The sequence below is a fragment of the Euprymna scolopes genome, chromosome 5, assembly GCF_053919585.1.
Source record: "Euprymna scolopes isolate OS-2025 chromosome 5, ASM5391958v1, whole genome shotgun sequence".
Lineage (NCBI taxonomy): Eukaryota > Metazoa > Mollusca > Cephalopoda > Sepiida > Sepiolidae > Euprymna > Euprymna scolopes.
This window is the reverse complement of record NC_136486.1, coordinates 99,089,771-99,105,776: the sequence shown is the minus strand read 5'-3', so window position 1 is coordinate 99,105,776 and position 16,006 is coordinate 99,089,771. Positions and strand designations below refer to the sequence as shown.

General features: G+C 32.4%; 1 protein-coding gene across 1 annotated transcript in view; it reads right to left on the bottom strand.

Moving 5' to 3' along the window:
• The window catches only part of LOC145276934 (diacylglycerol lipase-alpha-like), a 285,454-nt gene that overhangs the window by 11,763 nt on the left and 257,685 nt on the right, over nt 1-16,006 (bottom strand). Inside the window, exons 13-16 of the mRNA XM_080128420.1 lie at nt 14,409-14,477; nt 7,130-7,202; nt 4,452-4,639; nt 1,674-1,806 (exon numbers count right to left, since the gene is read on the bottom strand). Of these exons, the coding sequence (XP_079984546.1) occupies nt 1,674-1,806; nt 4,452-4,639; nt 7,130-7,202; nt 14,409-14,477 (463 nt within the window). The remainder of the gene's footprint in view (nt 1-1,673; nt 1,807-4,451; nt 4,640-7,129; nt 7,203-14,408; nt 14,478-16,006) is intronic.

Genomic DNA, 16,006 nt, shown 5'->3' with positions numbered 1-16,006 from the left:
AATGAAACAGATTTCATTTTTTTTTCCATCATATTTTCCCTTTTGGCGATGGTTTTGGCATTTGTTTGATTAAAAATTCGATAATATGCATAAATGCTTACTTTCTTAAGTGGTCTTATGATTTTGACCAGGACTATATATATATATATATATATATATATATATATATATATATATATATATATATATATATATATATACTGTTGTTTGATACAATTTAGTTAGACTTAACTTTTTCAACCAGACGTGCTTGAATATATATATATATATATATATATATATATATATATATATATATATATATATATATATATATATATATATATATATATATACATCAGAATAATTTTAGTTTAACAATCAGTTGGTATGGAAACCTGTGATTATAAGATTTATAAAATATTACTAGCAGTAATATTCTATAAGTATTATCCCATCTAAATAAGAATTGCTCGATATGCAAGATAGAGCAAATAAATTAAATTGTGATTCAATGAATTTCAAAAAACCCTTATTGAAATGAAGTGTTTGAGTTTCATATCAAAGATTTTTATTATTCTAAGCAAGACAAAGAATACTTTAGAAAATTAGTCTCCTTAACCTATAGGGTTTCAATGTCTACCATCTCATCAGAGGAGAGAAAATATTAGCAAATATTTATAAAGGTATGTACTCTATTTGCTAAATTCAGTGAGACATGTAAGTCAAAGTCAAAATAATTAATTAGTCAGTTATATATATATATAAATGTTTAGAGGTACAGAATTTATGTAGCACCTCGAACCATTCAATTTTATATCTATCGGCACAGCACAGGTTGTCAACCAAATGCTGGCCAATAGCAGAGTCCGAGGCTGCAGACCCTATCCTCCCTTTGTCTCGTATAAATCAGCATGTTCCATCGAAGACCAGACAAGGGGGGATGGGGTCTGGTAGTCTCCCTCCTTCTGCAACCTTGAACTCTGCTATTAGCCAGCATTTGGTTGACAATCTTTGCTGTGCCGATGGATATAAAATTGAACGGTTCGAGGTGCTACATAGAGCGGACTCCAGAAACCATTTAAAGATTTTGGAGTCTGTCTCTACTGCGGTGCGGAAACCTTCTTTGTGTCGGCAGAAAGAAACATCTAACGCATTGTTTCTCTTTGGGGAATTGTGAATCTTTTCTCCCGTTTCCCCCCCCCCTCGTTGTGCCATTATTTTAATCGTTTTTTAAACGTTAATAAACTTTATTTTAGTGTCCCCGTAATTTTTGGCACGTTCAATAGTTCCCCATCAGAACTCTTTACTTTCGACATAGTATTATTATTTTTAGACTATCAATTTTCTCCTGATGAGATGATAGCTGAAAGAGCTCTTGAGAGACTTCCACCCATTATATTCAAAAATATATATATTTTTATATATAAATTATTTATTTAGAAACTATACATTACATATTCCAGGGATGTATGATGGTTTCACTGACATAGGCCTTTTTCTCTTTAGAAGATCCTTACAACCCATCTCAGATCGTCAGCTGCTCACAAAATATTTGTAATTTAGCTCTCACATTCTTACAATTGGGTTCTGTATTGATTTCTCTCCAACATACCCTGAAAACACTATATATATATATATATGATCGTTTCTTTTTTGTTTTTGTTTTTTTTTGTTTCAACAAGAAAGCTTACCTTTTGTAGAGCATCTAATACATTATCTGGGAAATGGTCATTGATCATAGTTGGGGATACTAATACTTGTTCAAAATTACTGTTTTCTGCTATGATAGCCTGGTAAACTGGTGCATTTGGTTTGCATTTTGACCTGCAAAGAAAATTTTTTAAAGATAAATGTGTATAATAATATGCTTATAACATTAGTATGTTTATTTATACAAACATTATTAGCTACATATGTGCGTACATGTTTCTGCTGAAATTTCTTTAGAAGAGAAGTGTCTTCACACCAGATTTTTCTTTTTTAACAGTGAAACCAGATTCTAGATTGTCATTCTTTTATACAAAGCTTCTCGGTATTTGCAAAGAAATTGAAAATCACAATAAGGAAAAAGAAGAAAAAGAAACAAATAACAAAATGGAGGATCGATAAAATGGGTTTAGTGGTCAAGTGGGGAAAAACGGGCTTAAAAGGTGGAGGAGGGATAAACTTTCTTGTAAAAATTCTTATCCATTTACTATTTCTCTTTTTATTTTATTAGTTTTTTTTACCATTTGTTTGTATTAATAAATACTAACTCATGCATTATTACTAGGGCTGTGACAACAGCATATTCTTTTCATTATTTTGACTTTTGAGTATATATCCGTTAATATCTTATATGTTTTTATATAGACTGATGTGGTTCTCAGTTGATTGACTGTGTCTTACTGTGTCGGATATATATTTGAGAGTCAAAAGAATGAAAAGAATATTCTATTGTCACCGCCCTAATTATTACTTTTTTTTTTTTTTACATAGGCTTCACCACTTATCAAGGCCAAGAGGCCACTCGAGGATAAGGGTTAAAGAGTGTACAGTAGACAATTGGACAATATAGTAATCGTTAGTAATGGAAATTCGGTAAATTTGTTAACTTATATGGAACGGCTCATCAAAAACTTATTTACATTAGATTTGAAGACAACCATATTGTAGTCAGCTGGAAAGCAGGAAAACGGAAGACAATTCCATAGGCATGCAGTTCTAAGAAAAAAGCTTTGTTCATGGAATCTACGTTTAGGTTTAGGCACAGATAAAGAGTGGGGGGAATTATTGATAGTGTTTTCTGCTAGACGAGTGTTTCTTATGAAAGTTTGGCAAAAGGGGGGGGGCATAAATTGGAGCTCAGTTGAGCACTTTCCATGAAAATAACGATAAAGCAGAGACAAACTACTTATGTGATATCTCTATCTTTACTATTATATAAAAGGAACTGTGTGTGTGTGTGTGTGTGTGAGTTCGTTCCCTATAAACTCGAAAACGGCTGGGTTGATTTTTATGAAATTTCACACAAAGGTACTTTATGTCTGGTAGTGTTCTTAAATAGGCTTTTTTTATCAGAATGTCTTCGATAAGTATCAATAATTCAAATAATGTACTGAAGAAGGAACAGGCAATTTTGATGAAAGTTAACACCTTACACAACCTAACATCACAAGTGCATATGAGAAGTTTTATTACCGCACTAGTAGAAAGGCTCGACATATAAAATCAACTGTATGTTCTTTCGTATGACAGGGGCGCGTTCAAAATGAATGCTTGTGTTTAAAGCATAATTGTGTCATGATACTTGACTTTTGCATTTTAAACTTTAATTCAAGCCATTATATATAAAAAAAAATAATTTTATAAAATCAACAGTATGTTATGTACAGTGCAATATAGACTACAATGTACTGTCGACTAAGTCATTGTGGGGGAGACGTGTGAAGCTTCCTCTTGGTGCACTGCAATGAGTCCCATCAGCAATCAATCGATTTGATTGAAAAATGGGCGATTTCATCGATTTCAATGATAATAAAAATATGGGAGTGTGAAACATTTGTTGATCATCATTTAATCTTGTGCAACGTTGGGTCTCCCTGCTAGTTGATGATTAAATATCAAAAAGAGAATAAAACAGATAATAAATCGGTTGTTTAAATTGTTTGATATTTTGAACTTTCGATAATAATAAATATTTGTCAGTGTTGTTAATTATTTATTTAAATATTTATTTTTTATTTTTATTTATTTATTTATTTATTTTTTTTTTTTTGTGATCAATGTACCGTGAAAATTTAAAGAGCTCAATAGTGTGTGGCCATGTAAGAAAGCTTAGGTACCACTGCTCTAGATGTTTATCTATGTTCACGTCTGCTTTAGAACACATACTTATTCACAGTTACACGTACCACCTTCCACACACATTTTAAAAAATGAGATCGTCCAATCGTCAAAGATGAATGCAAAAAAAAAAAAAAAAAATTAAAACTAACTGGTGTCGCTACTCGAGCACTGACTGACTATCCAATTTTAGACAAGTGGCTTGCATGAGTTTGCCTTTTAGCCGGTACTCTTACTTACCTAGAACTGCTAAACTTTGGAATTCCCTTCCGGGTTTCTGCTTCCCCAACTGTACTGACATGCAGAAGTTCAAGTGTAATGTAAACAGACACTTGTTGCTCAACTCCCTACATAGTATCCCTGCAACTTATGTCCCTGATAGTAACCCCCTACATCAATGTGACACTGTGCCTTGTTTGGGGTGAAAATATAATTAAAAAAAAGGCCATGGAAAATAGAAACCTGTGGAGGGAAAGTGTCAATTTGGTCCAGGCAACCCGCCCGATACGACAACGACTATGACTTATACTTGAGTCTTTGGAGCACACAATCACCAGACCTCTGTATGCGACTTGCATATGGGTCTCACTCAGGGCGAGAACATTCATACATAAAGAAGGAATTTAAGTGAAAATAAAACTTACTTTTTAATAACTGGATGACTGCGTACAATATGGATAATTTTTCCGGGTAAGAACAGCGGTTTATGAGCTGATAGACCAATGCCGCTATCTATCGGGTGCATTCTAACATTACGTTCTATTTCTCCTTCTAGTACAGGATCTGTATTATCTGATAAACAACACATCATACTTTGCCGTATAATTTTCCACTGAAAAAGAAAGCATAAAAAGAAACAAGAAGACAAATGAGTTTTAATTATTTTAGCAACTGTTTAAGAAAAAAGGATTTAAATTGATAATCTTGTCTGGTATTTTGTACAATTCACAGGAATTCTATTATCCATGCTTGTATGATCCTGAAAAAAAAAAAAAAAAGATGTATCCATGAAGTAGATGTGCCAGAATGGATGACCAAAGGTAGAACCAAACTGAAAAAGACGCAGGAAAAGGAACCATCCCCAGCAACTACAGCCCTATAAACATATTTATCTATCAGAACAATTTTTCTTTTTAATCCAAACAGTAGTGTTGATCTAAACAACTATTGCTCATAAAAAATTATTTTATTATGTTTATTTTTAATAATAATAATAATAATAATAATAATAATAATAATAATAATAATAATAACAACCTCCTCCCAACCAAAAACAGTGATGACGGCCTTGACTGGCGCCACGCCAAATGATCATGAGGGGTTGAGAATGATGGAAAGACAGAGGTGGGAGAGCACTAACCAGACCTCCACGAGAATACAAAGAACACAAAGTCTTTGAGGAGCTTTTTTTTGCCATCCAGACCCCAAAGAATACCAGTGGCCATTGCCAATGAAAAATTAATGGTAAGCGGATGTTGTGATAATGCAAAGTTATTTGCAATAGCTATCAAAAAGTGGTGGAGAGCACCAGAAATCTGGAGAAACCTGTTGTCATGCAGACGCCAGGGGACACCTTAGGTTATTTTCAGTGAGCAATTGTTGGTGATGGACTGTGCAAGAACTGCCAGTGAATAAATAATCATAATAGTTGTTGTTGTTGTTGTTGTTGTTGTAATAATACTTTGGGGAAGTTTATTACCATTCAAATACCAGTGAAGACCAATGATTGCTACAAAACAATAAAAAAAACAATGGTAAACGGCTGTTGCTATAATTCAAATTATTTTACAAATGTTATCGAAAAAGGTGGATCTTACTGGAAATCTAGAGGGACTTGTTGTCACTCAAACTTCAGGAACACCATAAGTTGTTCTCAAGATGTTGACATCTGGGAAAACTCCTAGTGAGTGAATACTAATAATACTACTAATACTACTACTACTAATAATAATCGGTTTGATGTCTGTTTTACATATCTACATACTGGTATTTGTTGGACAGCTTTAAGAAATTGACATCCAAACTAATCTATCTCTGACCAGGTCTTTATCCATCTTTCTCTAAAGTCTATCCTTATCACTTCCTCTTTCCTCGGGACCTTAATTTGAAGTAAAGACTTTTCTAGCCAATTAAAAAAAAAATCTCATCATATGATTTTTACCAACAGACTGTTTGCAACCAGTTAGTCATTAATTTAACTCAAAAGCACCAAGATCCAAGTGGGTTTGCATCATGAAGGACCTTACGAGTCGCATAAGGTCAATTTTAGTGTCTAAGCTATCAACACGCTAAAGTCTAACTCTTTCTTACCATGGTAGAAGTAGTGATAATGTGGTATTGTTAGTAAGGCTCTATTAGAAATTGACTCTGGAGTCAACATCAGGATCTGTTGTCCTCTGGTCACCTTTGCCTCTTTGTGTGTTATAAGCAAAGACATGTGAGACGTGGAACTGCAAATTCATAGAGTGAGGAGAATAATGCTGCATGTGCAGTTATCATCCCTTTACATGTTCTAATATTGGATTTTAAGATTACTGTTGTAGCTCTTGGGGAAGTAATCTTGTGGCAACATGTTCTTCAGGTGAAAATTCTTAGATAGAAACTCCGCTCATGGAAGATTTGTTGATGCTAGACACAGAGAGGAAGAAAAGAATGTTCTTTGCAGTTGAGGTAAGAAGGCGAGTTCTTGCTGTGAGTGTCTTAGAAGATGTATTTTCTGGTGTTGGGACGATTAATTGGAATCGGAAACAGGAATTAAAAAAATCAGAAATTTTTTGGGTATCATAATCGGAAAAATTTGTGTCTGTTTTGCAATGCCAAAAAACGAGTCTTTTAATTTTTTATTAGTTTGTGTTCAAAACTTAATTTTCTATTGCTGGTACTAATGATAAAAAGAAAAATATTTATTGATTTTTAACTATCAGTGAAACTAAAACCTATAGATTATCTCCCCTTACACGCATACACATAAGTGCATTTTTTATAATTGTGCAAATATATGAACATATTACCTGGGGTTTTACAGTAATCTCAAAGAAAAATAAATAAAAACAAGATCTATAACTAAATATTTTGAGGTTTTAAATAAATCAAAATCGGAATCTGAAATTGTATTAGAATCGAGAATAGATTTGATAATTGTATCAGAACAGAGAAAAATATTGGAATCACCTCATCACTAGTATTTTCTTTTATTTTAGTTATACTGGCTTTCAAAAGACTTCTTTTTTTTTATTGAAACGTTTTGTTAACAAAATTCTTTATTAAGGCATAGATGAAAGCAATTTTGACATTTTTTTTTAAAAAAGTGATAAGCTGTTACCTTTGGTTTTTCATTCATCTTGATGACATTAATCAAATCCGAACGTAGAAGTTCGAGTTGAGAAAGGCCAATTCTGAAATGATAACAAAAATAGTTTTTATTCCTTAAAATGAAAAAGAAAATGAAAATAATTACATTTTGTGCTTAATTACATTTTATTAAAACAAATAGAAAACAAAATTCAAAAGAAAGTTCTTTTTTGTTTGTAATATGGAAAAAAATTTACATTAACTAGAAGGAAAATTATTCAAATGTTGAAACCAAGTATGTTCGAAACTAACACACACATATCTATGTAGCTATATCTATATATCTATATCTATATATCTATATCTATATATGGATGACCATTTGGGAATGCTGTTGTTACCATGCTGAGATAGAAATTTCCTGGTTGATATCTAGAGGTGTGTTTGATTCAGTGGGAGAGATGCACCCCCGTCTTCATTAAAACATGTATCTAGGGGAAGGAAAACTCTGATATAAAACCTGAAGTCTACTGTCTGCTCTGTCCTGTGGCAGGCATTACACTGACAAAGATTAGCAGTTGTACCAAAAATTGTGGTTGGTTCTGCACAAAGCCTGCACCACTGTAAACCAATCATCTGAGTAGATTTCTGAGTAACTGAAGTTGTTGTAGCAAAGCTCATACATCGAAATTGATGAAGGGTCTACCATATATATATATATATATATGTATATATGCACACACACACACACACACACACACACACAATGCTCCATGCATAGGCGAATCGTGTAGAAATGTGACACGTTTTTCTATTATATTAGTAAAATACTTTTTAAAAAATGTAATAAATGGAGACATGTTTTCTGTTGCTGCTGTGTAGATTATTACTAACAAAATATCTGTTTCAAAAATGTTCTTTGTTGGTTTAAATATTTTACAAAGAAATTGAACCGGAATACATCTTTCTGGTTTTTAAGAATGAAGAGCAATAGTCAAAAACTGACGCATCAGAATGAAACACTGATTTTGTAGAAAGAGATTTATTAAACGTAAAGATTTAACAAAAACACTTTCTTATATAATAATTTAATTATAGTATTGTTGGCTTTTGTGCTGATTAACACCAGCTCCTCCAAAGTATGCCTTTCTTAAGCAAAATGAGTATTTTCAGAAAAAAAAAACAAAAAAAAACTGAAGTCTAAGAAAATGTATATGTACCAAGTAGCATATATCTTGTTTGAATTCTTTGGACTACTGTTTTTATCTTGAGTGTTATTTCCACAACGTTTCAATCAATTTAACTTTGATTTTATTATATGTATTTTGTCGAACTTAGGAATCTTTCAGTCAAACGTGGAAATCTACACAGAATTTCGAATGGAACCTTTTATTTAATCCACAAGAATAGCATGCTCTTGTTCCATCAGCCATGATTAGGTAGAAGTTCTAAGTAATTTGCAATTTTATATTGAGTGTCGCTCGCACTCAGGATTGAACCATCAACCTCCAGAAGAGTGTAACTTTCAACTTTTTCCATTATGCCTCAGGTCCTTACAGATTCCTGCCATGGAACCTTGCAGATTCATGAGTTCGACAAGATACACCTGAAGGTTGTTGGAGGTTACATTGACCAAAACATTGTGGAAATAACATTCAAGATGAGCACAGCAGTCTAAATAATCCAAATAATATGAATAATAAATCCTTATCTAAAAAATTCAGAAACATAATGCCAATAGCATAGTCGGAAAAACTAACGACAAAATAAGCTAGCCAGAATCAAATAGAGATATGGAAGACAGATTGCTATTTGTGTCTGACTTTGAAAATCCAACTGAGTTAATTTTATAGAATAGAGGAATAAAAGCGGAATAAAGTAATAAATTAAGACCTATTTTGTCTTGGAACGGGAAAAGATATTTTATTGACAGGATCCTATATTTTTAAAATGATAATATTGTAATAAAACCGTGTGTTGCTCGCTCAACAGCATTGTCACAGACCTCAGAGTTGTTTCTATGATCTTTTCTTTCATCTTCTCTTCTGGCGATGTCGTCATCTCTCACATTGGTGACTGTTGAGAGGGTGCGCACGAGCTCACAAATATATAAAAAAATAAAACAAAAGAAAACACAGACCCCAACATATTCTGTAAATGTCGGTTGGGCTCTGGGTGAATGTGTGACACCATCGTGGGTAAAGTTTGTGGAGATCATGTCCATCAGTTACTCTCACCTCATCATGTTGATGTGCTCTGAGCCACAACCTGCGTTCAACTGCATCAACCTCAAAACTGTTCTCAACTCTCACTATCATTAACCACCAAATCCAAGACTGTCACTAACTATTCTTAACTGTCGTAAAACTCCTAAAATATATTGACCTCCATTGTTTGATCCTTTGTGTTAAAGTAACTGCCACACCTTTCTTACCAATTCCGTGTCAGCTTCCTTTTGTGTGCCTTTGTGAACAACTTCCTATCCATTGTCTTTCCACCAACCCCATTTTCTATACCTTTGTTTTTTCTGATGAACTTATTTCCTTTTTTTCTTTTGTCATACTTCTTTTTCTATTTCCCCCTCATTTTCCAACATTTAGAGGAAACGTTGATAGTATCACATTATCTGAATAGTTAGAAATGAAAACAAAAAAAAATTGAGTAATAAAAAGTGAGCTTGCAGTGATTTAATTGCAAAAAAAACACACACACACACGCACACGCACACACACACAAAATCTAGTCACCTTCAGAGTATTTATAAAGGAATAAAGAAAAAAAGAGAAAAAATATCCTGCCACATCTGGTAGATTAAATACAGGTTTTTATAGAAAATCGAGACTTTAGTCATGCATAATGAGGTAGACGAAAAGGTTAATTTGATTGAGAAAATATTTATTTTATTAAACGTATTTGTAAATGTTGGATGATAGCGAATTTAATACAAACACATGTATTCCAATATATTGAACACGTTTAACAATAAAAACACATAAATAAACAATAACTAAGCAAAACTGAAAATTAAACAAAACATTTGTAAAACATTTTCTCATGATTAGTGACGTTTATTAAATAAGTTTCTACCAGTACTTTGTTTAATTTTCAATTTTTTACAATACCAACTTTGACGTGGTTTGTTTTGTATTTTTGGACTTTTAACTAGACATAAAAACATGTATATGCACAGACAACTGCCCTTTATATATTAGATAATTAAATAATCGTCCTCGAACGGATAAAACTAATTTCACAAACAGACATTATGTCCCTTTACATGTCCCTTATGTCCCTTTACATGTAAAAAAAAAAAATTAATGTAAAATTCAAAATTATGTATCAATACAAAACTACTAAAAGTTATAACAGACAACATGCTATGCAACATACAAATATCTGTGCATGAGGTCCCCAAACTAATCAAGAACCTTGATTCCAGTAAAGCAACTAGCCCTGACAGTATTCCAGTTATAGTGCTGAAAAAGCTCCAACTAGAACTTGCCCCCATACTTACAAAACTGTTTAAGCATTACCTTAAGGAGAAGTGCTTTCCAACACCGTGGAAAACCTCATCAGTATGCCCTGTATTTAAGAATTCAGGTGAAAAGTCATCTCTCTCTCAGTACAGACCAATAAGTCTTCTGTGTGTTGGAATCCATATTAAATAAAGAAGTAGTCAACCACCTCAGCAGAAACAACTTTCTTAGCGACATGCAATATGGTTTCCGCTCCGCAAGATCTACAGCAGATGTGCTAACGGTTATATCTCATAGGATTAGCGAATCTCTTCCTTTCCAGGGCAATTGCTCTTGTTATATCGAAGGCCTTCGACAAGACATGGCATAAGGGCCTACTTCACAAAATTTCCAGCTACGGTATCACTGGAAATGTTTTCTCAATCATTAAATCATTTTTCTCCGATAGGTTCATAAGAGTAGTGATGACACGACCATCTATGGCAACGCATCAAAGGCCGTAAATGACAAAGTTCTCTCTAATTCTATCTCCTCTGATCTTGAGCGTGTGGTACAGTGGGGGAAGAGGTGGCTGGTCACTTTTAATGCATCCAAAACCAAGCTTCTATCTTTACATCATCAACGCTCAGATCCCCATCTGGCATCAATTGAAATGGATGGCTCTCGTCTTGGGGAGGCTCCATGTTTTGACAAGCTTCTGGGTTTGACCTTTACTCCTGATCTGAAATGGGACACATACATCAGGTCTGTTGCCAAGGACGCTGGGAAAATGGTGGGATCCTTCTACCGTTCCAGAAGATATCTCACTACTGATGCAATTCTCTATCTGTATAAAAGCCAAGTACGTTCAAGGATGGAGTACTGCTGCCACATCTGGGCAGGAGCTGCTAAAAACAGCCTATCCTGCCTTGACAGAGTACAAAATAGACTTCGTAGCTTAGTGGGGGATGCCCTTTTCTCTTTCCTGCAGCCTCTCTCCCACAGAAGAGACATTGCGAGCCTGTCTTTGTTTTATTGTTACTTCCATGGCAAGTGCTCGTCTGAGCTCCAATCTCTCGACCCCCCTCGCCAATCTTTCACGAGAAACACCCGTCTGGCTGAAACTACTGCCAATAATTTTCCCCACTCTTTTTCTGTGCCTAAATCCAAACGTAGATTCCATGAGCAGAGCTTCTTTCTCAGAATTGCACACCAGTGCAACTCTCTGCCGCTTGCCTGTTTCCCACCTGGCTACAACTTGGATGTCTTTAAGTCCAACATAAACAAATTCCTGACAAATCGCCCCCCCTTAAGTAAGACACCCTATCAAATCTCCAATACTAATGATTACTACAATACTATCTCATTGATTACTGTACACGCAATAACCCTTATCTCTGAGTGGCCTTCAGGCCTTGATAAGTGGTGACCTCCATGTAAAAAAAAAAAAAAAATTATGCTATTAGCCCTTTATTAATAAAATTTATAAATTTAATCCTTTATTAAATTAATTTATCAATTATCTTGCTCTACTTTGGTATTGAGCACTCCTGTATTAACCTCGTTAAAACTTCATTGGTTGCTTTACCTCTGGAAAATATTAACCTGGAATTATATATATAATGCGAACATTGATGGAACACAATTTTGTTTCTATCATTTTTAATGAAGGGTTTACTACTACTACTACTACTACTACTACTAATAATAATAATAATAATAATAATAATAATAATAATAATAATACTAATAATAATAGAAGAAGAAGAAAAAAATGAAAAGCTTACAATCCTCAATGAACATAAAAGTACAAACAGACAAGCACATTCAAGATCGAATGTGATGATAGCATGAAAAGAAAAAAATAAACTGCCCAATCGTAGACTTTGCCATCCAAGCAGACGAGACTTTTTTTTCTTCTACAAAATCTGTTTTTTCCAACACTCGATATTTAACAGTGGCCACAACATCGACATCAAACGTGATAAATGGTTTCTCTCAGTAGGGGTTCAGTACCAAATATTTCAACTCATTTGGTTCTAATGGTTTCAGCGTTTTGAGATACCGATATTTATTAGATCAGTGAAGTTAAGCAACATTCAGTTAACCTGATAAGTACTAGATGGGTGATTATTTGTGAATACTTGGTGCCGTATGACATCTCCCTTGATTGGAATATACACAAAGCTAGGAACCGCATGTGAATTTGATATTCCCTAGAGGCTACCTTGTTCAATGGAAGCCAGATGCCCGTTCAGGGTAAATACCATAGCAGGTGTTTCAAAATGAGAAAGGAAGGTGGACATTATGTGAAACAGGTTTATGTAGTTATATTATAATGGTGTTCATTATAAAATATGATTTTTGTGCTATACCATTTTAAATATTATAACTAAATTTATTTTAATTTAATCTTAATATCCTTTTCAGATAAATCATGGAACCCATAATGGCAAATAATTCAAACACTAATAAAAGTAAATAGATTGTGGCCACCATTAAATGCCGAGTGTTAAAAAAACAGATTTTATAAAACAAAACAAGTCTGGTCTGCTGGGACAACAAAGTGACGGCAAAGTCTATGATTTGTCAATTTTTTTTTTTTTCTTGCTATTATCACATTCGATCTTCTTGTTTGGATGTGCTTGTCTGTTTGTACTTCTATGTTCAAGAGGATTGTAAGCTTTTTGTTTTCTATTATTATTATTAGTAGTAGTAGTAGTAGTATTAGTAATAGTAGTAGTAGTAGTGTAACCCTTCATTAAAAATGATGAAAACAAAATTGTGTTCCATCAGTGTTCGCATTATATATATATACATATATTTATATATACACACACACACACATATATATACACATATATATATACATATATATATACACACACACACATATATATACACACATATACACACACACATACACACACACACACACATATATACACACATATACACACACACATACACACACACACACACATATATATATATATATATATATATATAATTCCAGGTAAATATTTTCCAGAGGTAAAGCAACCAATGAAGTTTTAACGAGGTTAATACAAGAGTGCTCAATACCGAAGTAGGGCAAGATATACTTTTTATTAGTTTTACGTAAGCATTTATGTCACTACACATTCATGACTATGTTTCAATCAGCCAATTACGAGTAACTAGAAACCTCTTCAGGCGATATTGCTTATACAAATAACTTTTGTATAAGCAATATCGCCAGAAGAGGTCTCTAGGTACTTGTAATTGGCTGACCGGAACATGCTCATGAATGTGTTGTGACATATTAATGCTTATATAAAACAAATCAAAAGTATACATATATATACATATATATATATATATATATATATATATATATATATATATATATATATATATATATATATATATATATATAAATGGCTTCAGACATGGCATGAAGCTATTTGATGTAAGAAACCAAAATAAAATAAAATACTACTTCAAGTTCACAAACTAACTAACGATAAGTGTTAGATGTATTTATTTCTACTCAGAAAACATCAACTGAATGTTAAAACTTGGTTAGTTAGAGAATTTTATTCTAATGCGTTAGATATGAATTACACTTTCTTTTTGTTTTTGTTTTTTTATGGTTTAGGAATTATTGAGTGTTAACTATTCTGGACTTTTACTTAAAATTCCATAATAAATGCTATAATTGCCTTCGTAAATATAATTGCATATGTATTTTCAAAATAAATGCCACCATTTTACTGTCTACCTATTTTTGGACAAATAGTATGTTTTCAATTCAAACAAGATGTTACCAGTGGTTTATTATTAACTAGAAAAAAAAAAGAACCTGTCTCTTACCTTGGAACAATATCTTTGCCAACAATAACAGATGTTATATAGGTTTTAGTTGCTTCGGCACATTCCTCACTGAAACGACAAAATAAAATCACATTATTAAAATTTATGACTAACTTAGTAAAACTAATCTGAATTACATTTCTGAATTGTTGTGATGAGGATTGTTTATTCATATAATTTGGATTCTTCGCACTATTGTTCTCATCTCGAGTGTTATGTTCACAATGTTTCAGTCAATCTAACCTCCGACCTTCTTCAGGTGCATCTTTTCGAACTTGAGAATCTTTTTGTTGAACTCTGCACAGGATTTCAAACAGAACTTTTTATTTAGTCCACCTAGTAGGTAGGGAGTAATAAATAGTATAAATGACTAAATAACTAAAATAACTATATATGTTCAAGATATGTGAGATTATTAAACCAATTCAACGCAGATTGTTTTTAAAAAATAAACAAATATTTATTTATTTATGAACCGAACTTTTAGACATAAGGATAAACACAATTTTTTTTCTCATCTTTTTTTTTAGTTCTTCATGGTGTAATGACTCTTCGATGTTATTAATGGTGATTTTAAATAAACATGGAAAAAATATTGCATATATCATGATGAAGACTGTTAGTTATAAATAGTTGTTAGTTATAAATAACTGTTAGTTATAAATAATTGTTAGTTATAAATAACTGTTGGTTATAAATGACTGTTAGTTAAAAATAACTGTTAGTTATAAATAATTGTTAGTTATAAATAATTGTTAGTCATAAATAACTGTTAGTAATAAATAATTGTTAGTCATAAATAGTTGTTAGTAATAAATAACTGTTAGTCATAAATAACTTAGTAATAAATAACTGTTAGTCATAAATAGTTGTTAGTCATAAATAATTGTTAGTAATAAATAGCTGTTAGTAATAAATAACTGTTAGTTATAAATAATTGTTTGTTATAAATAATTGTTTGTTATAAATAACTTAGTTATAAATAAGTGTTAGTTATAAATAAGTGCGAGTTATAAATAACTGTTAGTTATAAATAATTGTTAGTTATAAATAACTGTTAGCTATAAATAACTGCTAGTTATAAATAACTGCTAGTTATAAATAATTGTTAGTTTTAAATAATTGTTACTTAATACTTCTATTTGTTGTGCTTCATATGTTTTAAATAAACAAATAAATAATTTAAAAGCGAAAAACAAATGAACAGATAAAAAACGAGGAATAAAATAAATAAATAGATCTTATCAATAAAATAGATGAATAACGAAGTCGCCACCAGAAAAAAAAATAGCCATAAAAACCTAAAATAGGGAAGTAACAGGAATGAGGATATAATATTACTTCAGATTAAAGAAAAAACTTAGGCCAATAACAAACCGTCAAGTTAAAAAAATACCAATACCTTCCCATGGATACAGCTTGACCACACGGGATCATACTGCTTCCTCTTTCTTCAACCTCACCCCACCTCACTCCAAAACCTCTACTGCTCACATTCACAAAGAATACACCCCATTTTCTTTCAGAATATAAACCACACCCGAATATATTAATAAAAAACGAATGTAATCCTGACTCTGGTTTCAATATTGGCCCTA